The 22,833-nt window shown below is 57.6% G+C and overlaps 1 protein-coding gene across 43 annotated transcripts in view; it reads right to left on the reverse strand.

Annotated features, from left to right (window-relative positions):
- The window catches only part of LRRFIP1 (LRR binding FLII interacting protein 1), a 94,076-nt gene that overhangs the window by 58,294 nt on the left and 12,949 nt on the right, over positions 1-22,833 (reverse strand). For 7 of the 43 annotated variants that reach the window (XR_013999161.1, XR_013999162.1, XR_013999163.1 and 4 more), the window contains exon 1: positions 6,180-6,449. The exons of 31 other annotated variants lie outside the window; for them this stretch is intronic. Coding sequence is in view for 4 of the 12 variants with exons in the window: in XM_081142329.1 (XP_080998455.1) it covers positions 6,180-6,245 (66 nt within the window). In the remaining 8 variants the exon portion in view is untranslated. Of the gene's footprint in view, positions 1-6,179; positions 6,463-22,833 lie in introns of those variants that run through there. 5 more of the 43 variants (XR_013999157.1, XR_013999158.1, XM_081142326.1 and 2 more) reach the window with 2 other exon arrangements.

Consider the following 22,833-nt stretch of genomic DNA (forward strand, 5'->3'; position numbering starts at 1 on the left):
AGCTACAAACCGATTCCAACTCACACATACACTCAAAATGTGTTCTGCACAGTTTTAATGTGCATTGACTATCGCATGAAGGCAACCAGGAGGAAAGCAAGGGAAGGCAATTCGTGGTTTGGTTCAGGGCTTTCCTGAGTTAGCGCAACTTAGGGGGGTCCAAGCACCGGTCACTACGTATGGGTGCTGTCTGGGCGTGAGGACGGCACGTCATATTGGCCCGCATATGATGCGGGGCTCAGGTTTGCACCAGCATCCGAGAGCTGTGCGGGAGAGCAGGTAGGTATCGAAATTCACCATCCAGTGTTGCAATTTACCCCCCTTTTACTTCTTTTAAATGCTATAGTTAAACATTCTATTGACTTGATATTATGTATCAACATCACATCCATGAATTTCATTTCAGGTTCATAATGAAGATGTTAAAAATGTGCTATAAAAAAGAGGCATCGGGTCTGACAGGGCTGTGGACCGCAGCTGTAAAACTTGGGCGTGGAGCCGAGGAGGGGCGGGTGTCCCACGCGCGCCACGCGTCCTGAACAGCCTGGCCACGGGGTCAGGGCCCAGGTCGGGTGCCAGCGCATAAGCCACAAAATTAACACGACACACTTTATCAATTTCACTTGAAGACTTGGAGGACACGGAGTTAATGACTAAAGTTTAACTGGTTAAAGTTTAACACAAAGTTTCCATCGAAATCCACTCAGATAAGTTATGGAGTACATGTTAAAATTATCATGGAATTTCGTGATAAAACAGCAGCCTTCAAAGAAGCCTTTATCTCGCCAGGCTGATCACGGCTGTGCCCTCTGCCCGAGGAGCTGGCGCCCCACCCCTCTTCTCCTGGGGGACCTCAAGGGACAGTCCAAGAGGCGATAGGTCCTCTGTCTAGATGGTGTCCTCTCGGCATGGCCCTGAGTTTCTGCAGAGGGAGACTGTCCAGAGGGGGGTCTCAAGACCCAGCCACCAGTCTTGGCTCTACCACTAACCACTGATGGGAGCTCGGACAAGCTGCGTCCCTTCTGAACAGCAGACCTCATTCTTGGGGGCAGGCACCAGGCTCCAGGACTTCAAGGTGCCTCCTTGGCCTCTGTTCTTTTGTTTTGAAAAGTTTTGAAAACTATCAGAAAACGGAACGAAGCATCTGATACGATGAAGATGTCTCGATATGCCCCCGGGTCCTGGCGTGCACTCGGGAGCAAGGCTGGTGTCTGAAGAGGCCGCCTCAGGACCAGCCTTTGGACCCGACCCTGCGTGCGAGCCCCAGGGCTGCAGAGATGGGAGCAGCTCCAGCCGAGGCCCCCGCCTGACAGGTACCCTCCGAGGTGACAGCTCTCGGCTCCGCTCTGAGTCAGAGGCCCCGCTGCTCCGCCCGCTAGCCGTGTGCACTTGGGAAAGTCCCTGACCTTCCGTCCGTTTCCTCTTTATCTGCGAGAGGAGATAGCACGGGGCTGGGGGTGGGGCTGGGCAAACGCTACCTACTGTCCCTGCCACAGCCGCTGCGGCCCCGCGGCGGGCTCAGCTCAGCCAGGGGGCAGGGCAGCAGAGGTGACGGTGTGCGGAGGCCCCACCAGGAGGAGGGGCAGGAGAAAACCTCAGGGGCGGGCGGGACGGCCCAACCCCCACAGAGGCCCCCCCAGCAGGAAGGCTCCGCGCCCTCATGGCCCAGGCAGGAAAGGAGGTGCGTGGATCAGAAACCACGCTGCTTCCATAAGCTCTATCACGCGAACCGGCAGACGAGACGTTTTGGTTAAAATTAAAAGTAAATCCTCACTACAGTAACTTAAGATAAATTGGTCTCTACCACAAAGCAGCTGTTCTTCAGATTCAAGGAAAACTGCTCCAAAGCTGCCGAGTTACAGCCCTAAGGAGAAAACCATTGAAACTCTGCGCCCTGCCCCCATGGGCGAAAGTCCCCACAGGCGCACCTGCGGGTGGGGTCCTGTTTGTTTTGGGGTTGGGCTGGGGGGTGGGACTTTATTAGTGGCCTGCGACCCTATGCATGGCAAATTTGAATGATTAAACCTTGGATGTAGCCAAAATAATCCTTTGTTTCACTTAGGAGAAAGAAATAGTTTGAATAAGAAAAATCCTAGTAAATCCATTCCATAAAAATAAGCTTCTTTATTCAAAACAGCAAACTAAATTCTGGGAGGCCCGGAGTCACAACAGTAAGGTGGTGGGCACTGCTCTCCCGCCCACCCCACGGCTAGCTGCCAGCGGGACGGACCAGGCCCATTCCAATAGCAGGTCAGTGATTCACACCTACGGCTGGGCTCGGGGACTGACATTCTGAAACATGAACGCAGATTTGGGAAACCGGTGTGTGAGTAACTAGTCATACGCGCCTCTTGGCTGAGTCACAGCCCGATTTTTCAGGGATAAGGCATTCCTCTCAAACATTGCCTTTTGAGGAGCAAACACATCACAACACATCACACAAGGTCCAGCCGCACAGCCCTGCAGAAAGGAGATTAGGGCCCCACTCGAATAGGTAACAGTCCAATCAACTCCGAGGGAAACAGTGTTGCAACTATAAATAACCCGGCTTCCTGCGCTCAGCAGAAGTGGGGGTGTAGGCTAAATTTTTTTTTTTTTTTTTTTTTTGCTAAGGAGGCTTCTGCTCTGTGACATTAGTTTAGGCTGAACAGAAACCAACTTTTAAAGAAAAAGGGAAATTTAGTCTCCATCTTTGCCTAGTGGGACACTCTTCATACTGTGAGAAAAGACTGAACTTAGTGTTTGCATCTTAACTGCTTGAGGAAGTGACCATCTGAAACAAACCATATGATCCCCGCGCTCGACGTCGGCTGAGCTGTGGCCGGCCAGCCCCCTGAGCACCGCCTCCATCCCCGCATCTCTCAACAGCCCCGCTCGCCGCCACCGAGACCTGCGGGCCTTGGCACCGGTACCTACGTGAGCTGGGACCTGGAGGCTGTGCCCACGCGCTGCCCGGCCAGGCTGTCTCCGGGCAGGACTGGCGTGTGCCAGTTCCTGCTAGTCAGTGTGTGGAAAGCAACCAGCGGTGACACAACCCATCTCAAACATGGGAAGTTACAAAAGTGAGAGAAACACATGGTTTCCACACCGTCCCCTCACAGGGCTCCAGGCTGGTGCTGACTGTCACCTAAGGAGCCTGGACACCTGCTCTCATCCTGACTTTTTCCTTTGCCAGGGGAGGTGGGGCCTGACAACTCCGCTTCCTCCTGCCACCCCAGCTCTCCTCTGGCCCTGAGGTGGCCCCCGGCCTCCTTCCCCACTGGGAACCCCTATTCCCAGGACAAGAGGGTCACTGAATGCACAACCCAACCGGCACCAGCCAGTCTGAAATGCCCAGAAGCCTCCAGCTGGAACCTGCATCGCCCAGGTGGCCGCGGGGTGACTCCAAGGCTCCCCACCTCCACCTGTCCGCAAACTGGCCAATGAGAATGCTTCCTTCTCAAGGGGACCACCCCCTCAGGAAACAGGGACCGTGTGTTACTCCGGTTCCCAGGTCTCACCCTCGAGGAGTGTTCACTAAAGGAACCTCCCAGGCTCGCAATTTCTTCTCGGGAATCCCAGGACCAGATATGTTTCAGATTCAACAGTTTTGGATTTTATTTTATTTTTATGTTATTATTATTAATCCTTGCCCCAGGATATTTTTCTCCATTGCTTTTCAGAGAGAGAAGGGAGGGAGAGAGAGAGAAACAGCGATGTGAGAGAGACACACATTGATTGGTTGCCTCCCGCCCAGGCCTGGTGGGGAGAGAGCCTGGATGGGGTCCGTGTCCTTGACCTGAATCGAACCCGAGACCCTTCAGTGCATGGGCGGACGCTCTAGCCACTGGGCTAAGCCAGCTAGGGCAATGGTTTTGGATTTTAGAAGGGTAATGAGATGCATTCACTCTATATTCCGTAATAATCTAGAGGCACAGCCCTTAACCGAGTCCATTAATGGGGCCGCAGACAGACGCACGGATATTCACACCGAGAGAGGTGAAGACCGACGCCAGCCTCCCGCCAGCCAGGGCAGGTCTCTCTGCCAAATGAATTCCGCTACCAACTTACCCCAAAAGGCAACAACTTTAGGTGCTGAGAGCTTACTGGATCCAGGAATTGGTAGGGCAGCGATTTTCAACCCTTTTCATCTCATGGCGCATAAACTAATTATTAAAATTCTGCAGCACAGCACTGGACGGTGTGGTTAGAGCGCCGGCCCTCGGACTGAAGGGTAATGGGTTCGATTCTGGTCAAGGACATACATGTACCTGGGTTTCAGGTTCGATCCCCAGCCCTGGTCGGGGTTTGTGCAGGAGGCAACCAATCGATAGTCTCTCCCACGTCAGTGTTTCTCTCCCTCTCTCTCTCTGCCCCTCCTTCCCTCCCTTCCTTCCTCCCTCCCTCCCACTCTGCCTAAAAATCAATGGAAAAAAATCCTCGGGTGTGGGTTAACCAAAATAATGAATAAATAAAATTCTGCAGCACACCAAAAAATATATTTTTTGCTGACCTGACAAAAAAAAGGAAGTATAACTGATTCATTCACACCAGATGGCTGTTGTGTTGGCTGTTGTTATTTTTTTAATTGGACAATCTAAGGGAAAAGAGATCAATGCCTCTGATTAAACAGGCAGATATCACATGTTTTAAAAACTCTTGCAGCACCCTGGTTTTAAATCCCTGGATTCGGGGATGGTGGGCCAGTGAGGGCGGAGCACCTGCTCAGTCAGGGCCTGGTCCAGGCTCCCCTCTCACCCGCCTCTCCGGAGCACGCCCCAGCCCAAGAGTTCAGCGAAGGGTTAAGGAGGCCTCTCAGCCGGGCCTGGGGAGCCAGGTGCTATTTCTACTCCCTCCTCTGGCCCAGTCCCTCCCTCTCTCACATCCACGTTCACTCTTTTCTACAGAAAGTCCCCGCCCAGAGTTCCTTCCTCTGAGCTCAGTCTTGCCGGGACCCACATCACCCGGTTCTGGCCATCTATGGCTTGCCCAGGCCGCGCCTCGGGACACTGGCCTCTCAGCGGCGCCCTGTCCTTCCCTCCCCACGCTCCCCTCCCTGACGGTGATTCCAGGCTTTCTCTGTGAGTTCCCCGGCCCTAGGTTAAGGGGTGGAACCTGCCACAAAGGTCTGGCCCACAGCTGGTACGTGAGGTCAAGAAGCAGCACCTGAAAGGGCCTTTACACACCCACCTGCCGGGCGTAGCGAGGAAGGCGGGCCCCAAGAGCGAACTCATCCGAGTCCATTTCTATGCCTTCTCCGGGTTGACCTTTGGTAAGCTCCTCCAAGGTCAGGGCAGCCTCCCCACTCTGAACCTCCCACCAACACCCAGTAGGTGCTTAATTCCTACCTGGGGAAGGGGCGACTGGCTGGGACCCCAGTTCTCTGTGGTACTAACTCCATAGAATGTTTCTTTCCCAAAGTGCATCTTCTCAAATGTAAAGATTCCCACTTGTGACCACCACAAGCCCTATGTCAGTGTAACGACAGACCTGCCCAATTTCAGCCAAACTACCCCACATCCATGGGGTAGCCACACCCTGCGAAGTCCTCCAAACTCAGGCAGAGGTGAGCTCCTATGGGCCCGGCCACCTCGACTCCAGTCCAGCAGCACCTACGGCGGGATAACTGCGAAATCCTGAGGATCCTGTCTAGAATGGGGGGGACCCCAGGAGACCGGCCAGAGCCCATCTGGGTGCTGGGGTCCCTGGGGGAGACGCAGAAGTCAGCTCAGTCCCCAGGGGTCCGAAGGTCCAGAGCAGGATAAGTGCTCGGACCCGCCCAGCCACAGGCGGTGCCAGCCTCGGGGAGAGGGCCCGGCGCTGGGCCCCGCTTCTTGGGCTGCATTTTGTAAAACACAAACGAAGAGCTCGGAGGGAAACTCCAGACCACGCGCAGGACAGGTGGGCGGCCCAGGACCCCGCTGGGCACAGCCGGTGGCCAGGCCCTGCTGCCAGCAGAGGGGAGGGACCCCGTCCTTTCGTGGGGGGCTGGAGGTGGAACCTGCATTGGGCGCGCACGGAGCCGGGGACTGGCCCGCGCAGGGCCCGCTCCCTCCCGCCGGCCTCCGTGGGGACGGTCACTCACCCGGCGCGGCGGCCGCGGAGCCCCCCCCCCTCGCGCAGGGGACCGCGCCCGGCCCTCGGATCGTCACCAGCCCACCCGACGCCCGCGGGCCGAGCTTCCCGCGCCCTCCGCTTACCAGCCTCTGCGCCTCGGGGCTCAGACAGTCGATCTCCTTGCTCTGCGCGGCCGCCGGGGCGGTCATCCTGCCGGCTGCCGGGCCGCCCCCCGCGGCCGGGAAACGCTCGGGAACGCGGGCGCCGGGGTCCGAGGGCGCGGGTCCCGCTCAGCTCACCGCATCCCGGGCGCGCGGATCCCAGCGCGGGGTCGGCGGCGACGGCGCGGACTCGCCCTTCCCGGGGGAGGGAGGCGAGGCGGAGGCGAGGCGCGCTCCCCGCTTCCCGGTCGGGCGCGGCCGCAGGGGCGGGGCGCAGGTGGCCCGGCCGGGTGGGGGCCCCCGGGGCGGAGGCGCGACTCTGCCCCGCGCGCCCCGCCCCGGGCCCCGCCCCCGCGCTCCACCCGCCCCTCCCGCCCTGGGCGCGGTGACCGGTCACCAGCCAACCCGCGCGCGCCTCCGCCGGAAAGCGGCCGGAAAGGGGCCCGCGGACGGCCCCGCCCACGGGCGCGGGGGGCGAGGCGGCGGCGGTGGGAACGGGCGCTGCGGGGGGCGCCCGGGGCCCTCCGTCCCCCCCCCCCATTCCCGTGCGCGCAGCCCCGGGCGCGGCTCCCGCCGGCTGCAGCCCCGCGGCGTCCCCCACACTCGGGCCCGGGAGCGTCTGCGGGCCCCCCGAGCCCAGCAGCACCTGCCGGCCGGGGTCCCCCGTGAGCGCGTCACCCCGCGAAGGGTCCGCTGCCGCCGGGACGACGCAAGTGCGCGGCCCGCGGGGCGAGAACAGGCTTCCCGGGCCGGCGCCCCCGCCCGCCCCCCAGCAGCGGGCCGCGGATGGCGGGGTCCGCGGACCCGGTGGCTCAGAGCCGGGCCACACGGTCCAGGGCCCGGCAGGGAGGGCGTGAGGGGCAGGGCCGAGCGGACGGGGGCGGGCGGAGCCCGGGCGCAGGGACCGCGACCCACCCCCCCCAGCGCTCGCCCCCTCCAGCCGCAGCACACGGCCCCTCGTTCTGTTCAAGTCCAGCGGACGGAGCCACGGAACGTTTCCTGACCTGGCCAGGCCCCGGCCGAAGCCACCGGACATTCTGACATTGATCAGAACGTCGGCCTGTTCTGGCCAGGCCTGCGCCCGGAAGGCCCGCCAGCCAGGCCCCGGGACCGGCGCTGAGGGCCCATCTCAGAAAAACCGCCTCCCGCCTCCAAGGGGGACCTTCCAGCGGAGTCGCTCGGCCTAACTCCCTGCAAAGGCGATTCCAGGAGTCTTGAGAGACAAGTTCACAGTTAAATGTTACATCCCCCAGCTCCCCTCTAACCTGATTCTCGGGAACATGGGGGCGCGTGGCTTTTCCCAGCCACCTTCCCACCGCGGACAGGGCGCCCGGCCCACGCGGCTTCGGGGAAGGGGCTCGGGAGGGACGGGCTGCGGAGGAGGCCCGAGGGACAGGGCGCCTGACCCAGGAGAGGGCAGGGGCGAGGGACGAGGCCAGTGAAGGCCCCGCGCCCGCCGCGGGAGGAACTCCGCAGGCTTCAGCCCTCCTTAAGGCGAACACAGCGCCCAGCCTGGACGGCCAGCATCCTCCCGCCCACAAAAATAACTTTCAAAGGGATTGAAATGCCTTTCCATATTTTGTTTTCTTGCTATAACACTTTTAAATATGTTCATGGATTGCAACAATTCTTGGTTCTATGAAATTAAATGAGTCGGAGAAAACAATTTTAAGCTGTTCTACATGAACGAGTGTGGCACTCAGGGAGCATGTGTAGCAGCGACTAACAGCTCTGCGGACAGAAGTGACAGACAACGAATAAAGCAGCTGCCTTCTCCGAGACTGTTGTGAAGATTCCCACCCAGACAGGCAAATTCTAGAGCCACCTGCCACCCCACACCCTCTGACCCCACGTCCCAGGGCAGGGCCCGGGGAACAGGCCTCCTTTACCGCCTGCCTCTGAGGCCGTGCTGGGAGCCCCTGCAGGCTCCCCAGCCCCCAGGTGGCCGTGCAGGGACAGGGATGAGCAGGTGGGCTCTGGCATGAAGCCATCTGGTCCAGTTCCTGCCTGTGACACCCGTTATGGCATCGTGAGCAGGTACCTCGCCCCTGCATCTCGGGCCTCATCTGAAACGTGTCTGTGATGGTCACGCCCACGGTGTGGGTAAGACCCAAGACAGGGACACGCAGACCTGCCAGCCCGATGGACACACAAACCAACGCCCGCCTGGCTGCCTCTAGGCCCCCTCTCTTCCCTTTGCTCCCAGAAAGTCCCTGCCCAAGGCACCCGGGCCTTCCTGTCCTTCATGGCAGGAAGGAAGCGGCAACACTGGGCTCAGAGGGGATGCCCGGGGGGAGACAAGCCCAGAGCCCCACAAAAGCTTTGGGGGGGGGGCGGTTGCAGAAGCCAAGGGTTCCAGAGCAAGGAGCAACACGCTGGCTAATTTCAGTTCCAGGAACAAGCTAACAATACCAGCTAGTGGGCGCACAGGGCGTTCTTCCTCCACCGAGTGGGCGCGTAGCAGGGGAAACGGCTATTCCAACGCGCTACTAGATCAGCCGTTTCAACCTTTCTCATCTCAGGGCACGTGAACTAATTAGTAAAAGTCTGCGGCACGCCAAAAAATATACATTTTGCTGATCTGAAGAATAAAAGAGGTGTAATTTTGATCACTCACACCAGACGGCTATTGTTGTGTTGGCTGTTGTCATTTTTTTATTTGACAATCTAAGGAAAAGAGGTCCGTGTCCCTAAGTAGTCAGGCAGGTTTTAACAATTCTTGCGGCACCTGGGTTGAAAAATCGCGGTTCTAGGCAGGAGGCCGCTGCATTCTGCTGTGTTTCAGCCCAGCCGTTCCTGCGCCGGGCCCAGCCTCAGACCACAGGGCCGGCGCCAGTCTGAACGGTGAGTGGAGTGCTCAATTCACGCCTCGTGGAGTCATTACTTAGACCTCAGGCCCCAAGAATCAAGTGTAGAGGGCCTGGCTGCCTGCTGTTAATTTTATCATAAGCCCTCGCTAAGGAAAAGGGCCCCTCGCTGAAGCCCCCTCCCCTCCCTCCCTCCCCTGCCCTCCCCTCCCTCCCTTCTCTCCTTTTTAACCGATAGCAGGGCCGCTTGTGAGGGTGGTAATGAGGGACCGGTGGAATCCTCAAACTTGGTTTTTGGAAAGTCCACTGAGAAGCCAAAGGAAGGGGTGTGGCTGTGAGGTCAGTGACACAGGTTCAGGGTCCCCTCCTTTTGGTCAGGATGTCTCTTTTAACTGGTCGACTGAATCTCAGACCCCTCCCAGGCTGCCAGGCAGCTAATGACCTGCTGACACACTGTTGATACTTAAACCCAGGAGCTCTGCGCTGAGAGGTCCCCTGAGGTTTGGGGAAGCTTGACTGTCTTCATTCCTAAAAGCCTCCATGCTTGTGCCCGCTCTACAAAATTAAATGTCCCAAATCTTAAAAAAAAATATTAAAAAAAATGCAGTTCTCTGATGTACAATATGGTTACATGCAAGAACGTAATTTCTTTCCCGAGGAAAGAACAAAAGGTAAATAGAATGCTCTAATTTTGTTCTAGGAACATGAGACTCATTGCTAACCAGCAAATGCCAGAACATTTAACCAATTTGGGGCCACACCCAAGCTCGGTTGACTGGTCTCCATGGTGCTGGTCGGTTGCTAGGTTCACGAGCTTGGCTGTGGTTTGGTTCTAGGGCTAAAGCCACAGAGACAACCCCTCCCAGAGTCCCCCCCGCAAAGCAGACGGCAGGCAGACGGGGCAGAGTGGCTCCCGGCCTCCCTGAGTCAGATCGCTGACATGGAAGCATTTTCCTAAATCACAGGGACATCTGTTTTCCATGAATCACTAGCCATGTGGATGACAGCAGGATAACCTTATCGATTATACTTCCACAAACAGTTACATTATTACTTCATTAATTCTACAGACAGTTACATTATTACTTTGTTACTTCTGCAGACAGTTACATTATTATTTTAGGTGGATCCTTTGACTAATATGAAAATACACTCCTTTTTATGAAATGATCACCCTGATCTGCACAGCACCTAGTTCTCGAAGCTTCACACACAGCGAGGCCCACAGAAGTTGCGTAACTTGTTACAGACACACGTCAGAAGAACAAAGTCAGGCCTTTAACCCAGGTCCCCACTAACAGTCCTAAGGGCACCACCTGACGCAGAGTTGTCCCTCCCCTGACCCAGCCAGCCGGGGATCCTCCCTGGGAACAGACAGTCGACAGGCTCGGGAGTGTCCTCAGCTGTCTCCTTGGGCTTAGCCTGGACCAGGGGCACTGGCAAAGCGGTGCCCACACCCAGGAAGACCTGGGCCACTGGTAGGAGCACCAGATGGGGGAGCCTGCCCCTGCCTGCTGTGGGCAGAGAAAGCCATACCCCATGGTCAGCCGGCCCAGCTCAGGCCCATAGTGAACTTGACCGTCAGGCCTCCCATGGACAGAGCACCTGGGAGTGACAGCAGCTACAAAGTGACAGAGAGACACATCAATTGGTCGCCTCCTGCTTGCGCACCTACCAGGGTCGGGGATTGAGCCTGCCACTGATGTACTTGTCTTTGGCTGGAATCGAGCCCGGGACCCTTCAGTCCACGGGCCGATGCTCTAACCACTGAGCAAAGCTGGCTGGGGCCTCCTTAGACTTTCTAAGGAAGGTGAGTAAAGGGAATTTTCACTGGATTGAGTCCAAGGCGGTGGCAGAAAGCGGGGTGGAGGTATCCCGGGCACTTCACCCAGAAGTGGGAATGGGTGTAAGGTGGTGGTGTTGGTAGCGTGCCTGGGAGAGGAGTCAGGGATGCCACATCTATTGAGTAAGAGGCATGTCAGGGACAAGCCAAGGCAGACAGGCGGTTAGGGAAACAGAAAACAGAGGCCGCCCCTGGCAGCCCGCCCTCCGCAGGGTCTCAGGGCTGGGGTGAGCGGCGGAGCCGGCCGGGCAGGTGAGGGGAAGAGAGCCGGGAGCGCGCCGAGTGGCAGCCGGAGGCCCGGCCACCGCGCTGGTAGAGGCCCGCAGCGGAACACGCCACGCTCGCCCGTGAGACAGGGTGGGCTGTGGCCTGCGAGGAAGGCGGGGCTGGGGGCCAGGGGTGCGCGGAGGCCTGTACATTTGTCCATCTGTTTGTAGGACAGGAAAGACCCGCGGAGCCTGTTTGGAGGTTGAGAGGTAGGAGTTCAAGGGGAGAGGAAACCGTGCAGCGGGCGGGAGGGGCCTGCGAGCCCCGAGCAAGGGGGGCAGGCGCAGGGTGGGGCGGGCGTGGGTGTCAGGATTCGGAGCTGAATGGGGATGAGGCAACCGGCGTGTCCTGAAAGGACAGACAAGACGCTCGGTGGGCAGCAGGGACTGTGGGCCACGGAGCTGAGGGAGGCTGCGGGGCCCGAGGGACAGGGGCTGAAGGGCCCGTCACAGAGCTGCCTCGACCCAGCCAGGGCCCCTCCCTGGAGTCTCAGAAAGTCCAACAGCACGGCCACCGGGTCAGATCTGAGCCACGTGTAAAATAACTTCTAATATATCTTACTCTGGAATGAAGTCCATCTCTCAAAGTGAACGGGTGAGTCCGACGCAATCCCAGAGAGCAAACTGTACCCATCTCCCAGCCCAGCCCTGGGAGCCAGCCGACCTCAAGTCTGGACCACAGTGATCACAGGAACATCCCGCATATGTTGTCACCAAGGAAACGGCCACAGGCCCCTCCAGTGAGTCTCTCAGGAAAACCGGCTCCGCTTCTCGTGAACACAGCCCTCGGCAGGTGTCAGCGGATTATTTTCTAAAACTATGGAGAATGAAAAACTAAAACCCATTTTGTGTTTCTCAGTCACCCAGGGACACTCTGCAAAGTCCTCCCACCCCGGGGAACTATAATTCAAGGAGAAAACTCCGTATAAGCTGTCAGGACAGTCCCTTGAAAATACCGTTGATCAGAAGAGTGACTTGGGAGAATCGCTTTCCTCCCACAGCTGTAACGCCCAGCCCAGGCCCCCCGATAAGAGGCGAGTGAACCCAAACAGGAAACGCGATTAAAAGAAGGCGAGTGATGCTTCCCCCAGGTGGCCACCGTGCCTTGGCTGGGGCCTCGGCCGTCCCGCCTGCGCGTGTAACGCTGGGAAGACGGCCTGTTCCTAACGGTCGGCTCTAGGAAACACATCCCTGCCCCGAAGCCGGAAAACCCAGAACCCAACCGCGTCTACTGATGGGACTGACAGATGCCATTCACAGAAAGAAGTGGGGGGGCCACAGGACCTCATCGCCTGAGCTTAAACGGTACCCGCAGCAAACGGAGGCCGAAAGGCAGCTGTGATGAATTCAAGGGTTTAAAATGCCAGGCGCTGCTGAGGAGCAGCGGGACTTGCAGGCGAGCTGACGGACAGACGGAGCATCGGGAGCGAGGCGCAGAGGCCCTGGGGCAGCACCCCCAGGACCCTCCGAGGAAAGGGGTTTTCCCGAGGGAAGGGAGCCCTGCCACGCCCTGAAGACAGGCGCCCGCCCGCCCGCACCCACACCCGCACCCGCAGGGGGGCTTCCCTCTGCCGCCCAGTCCCCGAAACAGTTCAGAGACAAGCCGCCCGCCCCGCGAGGCCAGCTACCAGCACCCCCCTCACCGTCCATTTGTCTGAACAAGCCTCTGTCTTTGCAGAAGATGCTAACGCAGGACAGAAAAGCCTCACCTTTGAAAAAGGACGATTTCAGGTGACCTTCAAGGGACGTTTGAGGACAAGCAGAGAGCGGCAGCCTGGAGAGACGTGTTCGGCCCGAGAGCAGAAATTCTGGAGTAACAGGAGATCAAATAGCCGCTCCTGACCAGCCCCCCCCGGGATCCTGACCAGCCACTCCCGGGATCCTGACCAGCCCCCCCCGGGATCCTGACCAGCCACTCCCGGGATCCTGACCAGCCCCCCCCGGGATCCTGACCAGCCACTCCCGGGATCCTGACCAGCCACCCCCGGGATCCTGACCGGCCACCCCCGGGATCCTGACCGGCCACCCCTGGGATCCTGACCAGACACCCCCGGGATCCTGACCAGCCACTCCCGGACTGCGGCGAGGTCCATCAAAGGCGCCGCGCCTCACGGGCGGCGTGGGCCCGCCTCGCAGTCCCCGAGGGCGTGGCCGAGCCCCCAGGCTCCCGAAGGCCGGTCCTCCCCGGGCCTCACCTGAGCTGCCGGACGATCCTGGAGCCCGTCCCTGACCCCACTTCCACGGAGGCACCCAAACGCGATGTGGGGTCGCCTCTGCGGGGAAACGCTAGTGTACATGCGGAGCAGGGCTCCGTAGCCTCGCGCTGTGGACACCCCGGGCCAGTAATTCCTCGCTGTGACGCCAGTTGTGGTTCACAGGATCCTGTCCTCACATGCTTGACCCAGCAGCACTCTCCACCCCAGCTGACAACCCAGCGTCTCTCCAGACACTGCCCCCTGCCCCCTGGGAGGCAAATGGTGCCCACTGAAGACCCCTGATCCGGAGGGTCCTGTATCTTCACCCAGGTGCCCACCCAGGTAGCAGCAGGTTGACTTAAGAGTTTGTCGGGGTAAGTCACCCAGACCCATCGCTAAACATGCAGGGATGGCGGGCAGGGTAGAAATATTGCAACACACCGTCTATGCCTGGTGGCCCGTGTTTTCATCCCGTGAGAACTCCAAGTTTATCTAAGAACTCCAAGCCCCCCCCACCCCTGTGGTTACTGTGGTCAGGCCTAACCCCACCCTCAGGGACAGGAGGGGGCACCCACCCCCAGGGACAGGAGGAGACACCCACCCCCAGGGACAGGAGGGGGCACCCACCCCCAGGGACAGGAGGAGACACCCACCCCCAGGGACAGGAGGGGGCACCCACCCCCAGGTACAGGAGGAGACACCCACCCCCAGGGACAGGAGGGGGCACCCACCCCCAGGGACAGGAGGGGGCACCCACCCTCAGGGACAGGAGGAGACACCCACCCCCAGGGACAGGAGGGGGCACCCACCCCCAGGGACAGGAGGGGGGCACAAGGTGGGAAGGGAGCTGAGGTTTGGGGGCCACATGGTCACCCAGAGTGAGACCTCAGAGGCGGGCTGGCAGGAAGAACACTCTAAGTGACAAGGTCGAGAACCGGTGACAGGCAGCCACCTGCAGGGTCCACACAAAGAATGCGGGTGACTGTACGAAGCCTTGACACTTCCAAAGCAGAGGTTTGGGAGGAATCTGCTTGGAATCCCAGCTCTGACACTTGCAGTTTGTAGTCCCGGCCCTCCAGACCCCCTTCCAGCTTCCTGTGTGGGACGGGGGGAGACACAGCCCCCAGATGGATGACAGGCGACAGTGGGAGCCCAGTCTGGCACCGGGGGGTGCCGTCCCCGAGAGCCTGCAGCACGCGTGTGGGTTATTCTGAAGCACAGGTGACTTTTCCTGCAGGGTAAGGGGCTCTGGGATTTGTTCACACAGGTTCCGGGCAGCCTGGCGTCACTTAATTAGCTTGGATTAGGTTACAGCTTTAATCAGCATTTTGGGGGCACGTGGGGAGCTCTGCCCTCTCCCAGGCAGCTGCCCACCTCCAAGCCCAGAACGTTGGCTTTGCCCCGTTGCCGTCGGTGTTCTTGTCCTGTGACAACTGCGCTGTGACTGTGACTGTGTGAAAAACCTACGTATGCAGACAAAGGCTGGAAGGAAACGCGGAACAAAAGAGCTGCCTGGTTTACGAGGCGGGACTGGGGGAATTTTATTGCTTCTCAGAGCACCTTGGATCTTGTCAGGATGCTCTTTAAAAGTCCAACAAACAAGCTACTCAGGTTAAGGAGCCTGAACTTTACCCAGGAGGCCGCCGAGGAGCCGCTGGCGGTGTCTGGACTGGGAGGTGGGGTTTGTTGGAGCACGAGATCTGCAGGCTGCGGGAAAGGCCGAGCGTCACCCCACTGCTCCTCTCCAGCCCTCCTTGGCGCTCTCACGGCTCAGTCTTCCCGGGAACCTCAGAGCTGGCCCGAGTTACATTGTATCTTACGCTGTATCCGCTGTATCCGCAAGTTGCTCGATTCAGAGCATCCTCCCGGGGCGTCGGCACTGAGCCTCATTGGGAAGCCCGGGGGGGCCGCCCCCCCAACCCGCTGTGTCCCGGGGGACATTGCTGTCGCTTCCTCCGCCTAGGCCCTGCTTCTCTCTTTTTATTTTAAAGAAAGAAAATACCTTTAATTTTAATTATTTTATTTTTCAATTACAGTTGGCCCGTAAGATTCCATTACTTTCAGGGGAGTCCTGCTTATTTCTTAATTCCTAAATGCTACTTTAGTAGGATTTTACCTTTTTGTTGTTCTTTTTAAAAAAAATCATCACTGTGGGACATGGGAATGGTGTGGGTTTTTGTTTATATTTTCATTACAAACCGTTTCCCTGGGCTCTCAGCTTTAGGCCGAGTTTTGGGTGAGACTGACTCGTAGTCTCAAGTGCCCCGCGTTTTAGCTTCTCTCCCGCAGCCACGGAGCCGAATCTTTGCCCGTCTCAACCGCAGAGCTCACGCGATCGTAACGGTATCGGGCCTGGCCCACCGGCTCCGCTTCAGGGGGACACCCTGCAGCTCGGGAGAGACAGGACCCCGCAGTGTTGAGAGTCAGCGTTTGCTCCGTGATAACACGCGCGGGACTCGGGCTGGTGAGACGTTAAAGGGCCTCGAAGCGGCCTGTAAGGAGCATCAGCCGTCATCACCGGGCACGGCGCCTGAAAGGAGACGATCACGCGTCTCAGGACCACACGCTCTTGCCCACGGGCTAGACTCTAACACTGACCAATAAAAGAGAAACGGCCCGGAGAGGTGGAGAAGGAACAGCCTGAAGTCGGGAAAGGGAACTGTTATTGTTAGTGTCAGAGGACAATTGTTATCTGCAGGGAGGGGCACCGAGGCGGAGGACAGGGAGCTCGGGGTCCAGGGCCTGAACAGCCTCTGCCTGCCACTGGCTGTTGGCCTTGGACAAGGTACACGTCCTGTCTCCCTGCCTCAGTTTCCCCATCTGAAAACAGGAGCAGTAACAGTACTGAGCTCATAGGGTCTGTAAGGGTTAAATGAGAGGTTATTTCAAATCAGTGTTTAAATAAGTGAAATCCTAAGTGCAGTGAAGGTGCTTGGCCTAGAGGATGCACATTGTTAAAAACAGCTCAAGGAGCATTTGCTCTAAGTCTAATGTGTCTTGTCACCATTTTCAGGGAGACGCGTGGGAGGTAACCTTTGCCCTAGACCAGCCCCCCCTTCCCCCCTGCCTCCCCGCCCTGCCCCGCCGCCCGCCAGGCTCCGTCGGCCGCTCCCTCCGCCCCTCGGAGCCACGGCTGCCAGAGCACCCTGGCGCAGGGGACCAGATCGCCCCGTTGAACCCACACAACCGAAATCCCAACTGGAATTCCCAGTGCCGGGGCCCTAGCACAAGAGGCTGAACTTTGTGACAAATGCTTCCTCTCGGTCCCCGGTCACTTCCCGGCTGAGGTAGGATCTGGCGGCCGGCCGTGAACTTCTCCAGACATGTAAGGAGGAAGGGCCGCGTCTCCCAAGAATGGAATTGGCAGCAGACGCTCCCGAACTTCCCTTCTGGGGTGAAGACTCTCCTACGGCAGAGTTTTTTCAAAAAGAAGACGTTTTCTGCCCACAGTGAAGCAGCCAAGAGACGACCCAAAAGACAAAAATAGTCAAAACTCTGAGCTCTAATATCCTGCGATTATTTAAAGTATTTGCCCTACGTGTAGAATAAAATACAGTAGAGCCAAGTCTACCTTTAAGCATCTTTATCTCCAGAAGAAGGCAAAGGGCTGTGGCCGGAGGGAGACACTGCCGCGGGCGCCGGTCACACCCCGACGGCTGCCCCCTGGTGGCCACAGGTGGGCGTTTCCGAGGGGCCTGTGCCCGAGGCTTCCCGCTGGCTCAGGGCATCAGACAACCAACAGAACGATGTAGGGACGGACTTCAGCGCCTGTGCGATCAGCATGTCCATCCACACGCAGTGTCCAATAATTAATACTAAGTACAAAATCCAGTTTAGTCTTTATAAGTGGGAGCAACCAAGCGTCCACCGATAGATAAATGAATAACGTCCCTGAGTTCTGTCTGTACAACGGACTGTGATTGGAATAGCCTTAGAAAAGGAAGGGGTCCTGCCACCTGCCACCTGCCACCTGCCACCTGCCACCTGCCACCTGCCACCTGCCTCAGTGTGGGAGAAACCTGGGCAACATTACGGAGCCTGAGAGAAGCCAGCCCCAAAGGACAAAACCTGTGTGATTCCACTTACATGAGACACCTGGAATTGTCCGTTCATGGGGCCAAAAAGTAGACGGGTGATGGCCAGGGGCCAGGGGGCAGGCCCGGTGGCAGCAGGGGTGGGGTGGGGGCGGGAGGCGGTGAGTGTTTAACGGGGACAGTGTTCCAGTTTGGGAACATGGAAAGAACTATGGAGATGATGGTGGCCATGGCCGCACAACATTGTGAATGTGCCTAAAGCCACTGAGCTGTGCGTAGGCCGGGGGTGGGTGGGGTGGGAGTAGGGTGCAGGGGGTCAATGGGGGAAAGGAGGGGGGCGTCTGTAATACTTACAATAATAAAGATAAATTTAAAAAACGGATGCGATGGCAAATTTTATGTTATGTGTATTTAACCACAATTTAAAAAATGATTTAAAAAATTCAATTTACTCTTTTGCTTATGCAACTCCACCAAACGAAGCAGAGAAGAGCCAGAGTGGCGTTTTCCCCAGAAAACAGAAGTGAGACGGTGTGCGCGCTAACCGCGTCCACGCGACACTGGCCACGCGACGGAGTAGCAAGTCTGTGTGGGGAGAAAGCTTCAGAGAATCGGACAGGAGCAGCGCCTCTCTCTGTCTAAAACCACCTCCCTCCCACGAGCTCTCCGTGCCTGAGGCCGACAGAAAGGGAACGACTGCAGGCATCACAGCCCTACACGAAGGTTCAGGTGTCATCAGAGAAAGGACAGTGAGTACCGGCGCGGTGGCATCCCCTGCTGGCAGGAGCTAATTTAATTTCCTAAAAAAGAAACCGGCAGGCAGGCACTGAGTATATACATTTAAATAATTTTACCATGAACTTTTATTGGAAAAGCAACACGCAATAGTAAAAAGGTATGTTAACCAAATTCACAGAGCCAGAAAGTAGAATGGCGGCCGCCAGGGGCTGGGTGGGGAGAGGGAACGGAGACCTGTTGTTTCATGGGGACAGTTTCAACTAGATGTCTCAACAAGGTGGAAATAGTCTGGAGACGGATGGTGGTGACGGTGGCACAGCAATGTGAATGTCCTTTATGCCACTGAACGAACTGTACACCTAGAAATGGTTAAACGGTCGATTTGATGTTATGCATATTTATCCACGATATGAAAATAATTTATTTAAAAAGTTTTACATCATAAGGAAATGGCCACGTCAACCCTGGGAAATCAACGTTGTGACACTCGGTCCAGCTCTACAGACGGTGCCCATAACAAGTATGTAACGGACGCAAATGCTTAGGACAGTGTCGGTGCACGTGAGCACACATGCAGCCCCCCAGTGATATCTATGAAAAGTAACAGCAGCCAGGGTTCAGAGGAAACACATCAAAACAGAGCCACAGTTGTGTTTATGTTGTAATGAGCTTATAGATACAACCATGTTCCTTTCTGCTGTCTGATGTTTTTTCCATGAGCATGTACTACTTTTAAAGGGGGGAAATAACACAAAGTTCATTTATTTGAAAAGAAAGGAAGGACGAAAGGAAAACAATGACCTTTATGTTTTGTGCTCCTGGAGGCTCTGCAAGCGAACCCGGGGGACTGCAGTTGGGCGGGTGACCCCTTTGAGCTCTCCCCTCCCTCCGTGGGGAGGGTGCCCTGCCCAGCAGGCTGGGGAAGCCTGTGGCCAGTCTCAGAATAACATCTCTAAGTGCTTAACACAAAGTATACAGGTTACAGAGGAAACAGATCATCCTGAAACACATTATCAAAATACACTTTTAAATTGGGATACACTGTATCCATCAGAGACCAGTCAGGAAAAAAGATACTGCACCAGCTATGTTAACAGAAGTAATTTAACACAGGGGCCCACTAAATGGGCTGGGTGGCCGAGAGGCAAAGGGGACTCAGGTGACACCGAGGTAGCAATTCAGGAACAGCTAGGGCGGGGCTGTCCAATGGGGGGAGGGGCCTCCAGAAGCTCGGACAGGCTCCAGGATGGCGGTGATTTCCGAGCCCCTGGAAAACACTAGAAACAGAACCAGCTGCAGCTGCGGGGCGAGGAGCTGTTGCTGGGTGATGCTCCCAGAAACAGGAAGCAGACGGGAGGGGCAGGCTCTCTCTTGGCTCCCGCACAGCTTCCCCTGTGCCCTGTGGCAAAGCCCCGTTAGAGGGGGTGCTCAGCTCCTCCCTGGCATCTCAGGGCCGGGAGGAAGGGGGTGGGGGGGGTCTGGAGAGGCACCCGCGTAAAACCAGCACACGGATGTGTCTCTTTGTGTGTTAGTGACCAGGGCTCACACCTACCATAACTGCCCAGGGGGCTGCAAACACTGTGAAGTGTCGTGAGGTACCTGGGGTTTCTACCGATGACAAAGTCACACATACCTGACCCCACGTTCATAACTGGTGATAACGCTGCTTTTTTTCCTACCCAAGTTCAGGGAGCTCTGGAAATCTAGTAAGGCCCCGCCTCGGCGCACACCTCTCATTTAACTGATGTAACAGGCCCCTGCATCACGGCTCACATCTGATCTACTTCCGAGCGCCACACAAAATACAGAGAACACTCATGCTCGCCCCACACTCACGGGGCCGCGGGGGGAGATATCGGGGTCCCTGGGTGGTCTTCAGCCTCCCTGGGCTCTGTCAGCCCCCCCACTCAGTCCCTGAGCCCCGAAGCTGTATTTCTAACCCTGGCTTCCCCAAGCCTCAGCGCACCTGCGAGCGTGACGGGAATTCCCACAGGTGACTCAGCTGCCCCAGATCCGGACAGAACTGTCGCCGGCAGTCTTTCTCCTGCGCTTCCCCCAAGGCTGTATTAACATCTGGGTCTCCGCGACCTCACCTGCGAGGGACAGGCAACCACAGTGAGGGCCTGTGGCGCTGCTGTGAGGACTAATGAGGCGGCCTTGCGGGGCGCACGGCACGGCCGGGGCTTCAGTCAATGCCGAGCATGCCGGTGGCCGGTCCTCCTCGCACACGTCCCTCCTCACCTCCCTTCGGCCCGTCGCCCCGCGGCCGCCTCTCTTAGTTGCACCTCAGGGCACCCGCCCAGCCACTGCCTTCTCTCAGGCCAGACATCTCCTCCGATGATTAGAGTGACCCCAAATAGCCCCCCCAATAATGCTGCAGGTGTAAGCTCGCCCACTCATCCATTCATTCATTCATTCACTCTCTCATCCATTCATTCACTCTCTCATCCATTCATTCATTCACTCATCCATTCATTCATTCACTCATGCATTCATCTGCTCGCTCACCCATTCATTCGCTCGCTCCTCCATTTATTCATCCATTCACTCACCCATTCATCCATTCGCTCATCCATTCATTCACTCGCTCATGCATTCAATCAACAAACATGGACTGAGGACCTGCCATAGGCCTGCTGCAGGTGTACCAGTGAAGAAGGGGCCGACGTACCTTCCAGAGGGAGACTGATGTTAAATCATCGCACAATAAGTAATTAGTGATCACTGTGGTAAGTGCCACGACATAAAATAGAAATATCCCCACACCGTGCCGGGCGAGGGGAATGCAGACAGAAAACAGCTCTGTGCCTCCTGGGGACGCGAGTGAGAGCCAGGGGACAAGGTGGGGCCTCTGTCTCTCTGAGAATAGGGCAGGGTCCCATGTCCTCCTAAGTGTCTACCAGCTACTCTGCAAGTGGCCCTGGCGCCAGCCACCAGCCCTCCCACCGCTGACCCTGGACATCTCACACACCAGGGACAGCGGAGACGCTGCGCCTTCTGGTGGCAACTTCAATACTTTCAGAGCGACTCCCAGGTCTCTTTGTTTCACTAAAACGACTTCGAAGCACTTAACAGCATTTGTCACAGGAGGCCCCAGCCTCCACGGAGGAGCCTAGTTACCCACCTGGTCTGTCCGAGTTTATTAAACACAGAAACAAGATCATTCCGTCTCCTGCAGTGAACACACCCCGTCAAGAGGAAGCCCGTTTCCGAGCAGCGTTCCTTTCCAGAAAGTTCTTTTTTATATAGAATAAAGCTCCGCCACCCCGGAGCACCTGTCCTCATGCAGGCTATCGCTTGTTTCGTCCAAAGGCGGCCTCCACGCCTTGGCGCCCACGGCCTCCTCCCCGGGCCCTGGCCCCGGACACTGGCTCCCACAGGCGAGTCCGTTAGGGGGAGCGACCGAGCCTGCTGTCGGTGCCCGGTGTCCAAGGCTGGCTCGGCCTGTCCAGCCAGTGGCCTCTGGGTCTGTGAGTTTTCCCCTCACAGGCCCATCGCCGAGGGCTGTTGGGGAGATGAAAGCAAAGGGCCTGGTGAGTAAGGAGCACTCGGTAGACGCCAGCCATGGTCTTAGCAAGGCTTTCGGCTCCTGGAACAGCCTCCTCGTCTTGCAGGGCTCTTGCTGCGATGGAGCCAAGGTGTCCGGCAGGAGGCGGCTGGGATGCTGCCCGACGCTGCACACAGGCTGGGTCCCAGGTGCCTCCCGAGCTTGTGAAGAGCAACTGTACCTGCTCCTGGGAGCCAGCAGCAGGATGGAGACGGACATCAGCGGTCAGCAGGAGCCCTGAACGGCCGGAGAGCATGCACACGCGGGCATGGAGCCACGCCGGAGGGAGCCGCGGGTCTCTGCCAGAGCCCAGCCCCCGACCTGGGGCCACTCCCAGCCTGCTGGACTTTCAGTCTAAGTGGTCTCCCCACCTCTGTGATGTCACGGAAACTGCTCAGGCTGAGGCTGCCAGGGGCTTCCGTCCGCCAGGTTCCAGGGACATTCTTTACTTGTGTCCCTTTGGGTCTTTCCACTGCACTCGACACGGCCCATCTCCCTCCCCAGCCGGGGAACCCTCCCGCCCCCGGGACACGTCCAGAATGAAACTCCACTCTCCCTGCCCTGACTCCCCATGAGCCGGACCAGGACGTCGCACCGTCCTCCCGAAGCCTCTCAATGGGAGCCTGGAGTCAGGCTTGTTCCGCGGAAGGGCCACAATCTTTATCATTTTTTTAAAAATTGATTTTAGAGAGAGAGGAAGGGAGAGGGGGAGAGAAAGAGAAACATCAATGAGAGAGAAACGTCGATCGGCTGCCTCCCGCACGCCCCCTACTGGGGATCGAGCCCACAACCCGGGGCTGTGCCCTGACCAGGAATCGAACCCGCCACCTCTGGGCGTATGGGACGCTCAGCCCCCTGAGCCACACCTGCCGGGCATCTTGATAATTTCTTAAAACCACAAATTCTAGTCACTTTTGTTAAACCAGTTTCGGCTGCTAACATTAACCAATGCACTTTAATCCAGAGAAAACTGGGTTTCGCTATAAATAGCCGGATGAGATTGGGAGCACGAACTGTCCCAGTTATAAGGCGTTATTAACGGATTCTGCTGCAGGACAAACAGAACTTCAGGTCGGTTTGCGACCTCCCGTCACACACCTTCACGGCCAAGAGAAAGGCAGACAGACATTCAGGAGCTGGGCCCGGAGAAAGGGCTTACGGGGCACATGACAGGCGCCACGCGCTTCAACCCTGAGTGACAGGCCC

The sequence above is a fragment of the Miniopterus schreibersii genome, assembly GCF_964146895.1.
Source record: "Miniopterus schreibersii genome assembly, chromosome: 7".
Lineage (NCBI taxonomy): Eukaryota > Metazoa > Chordata > Mammalia > Chiroptera > Miniopteridae > Miniopterus > Miniopterus schreibersii.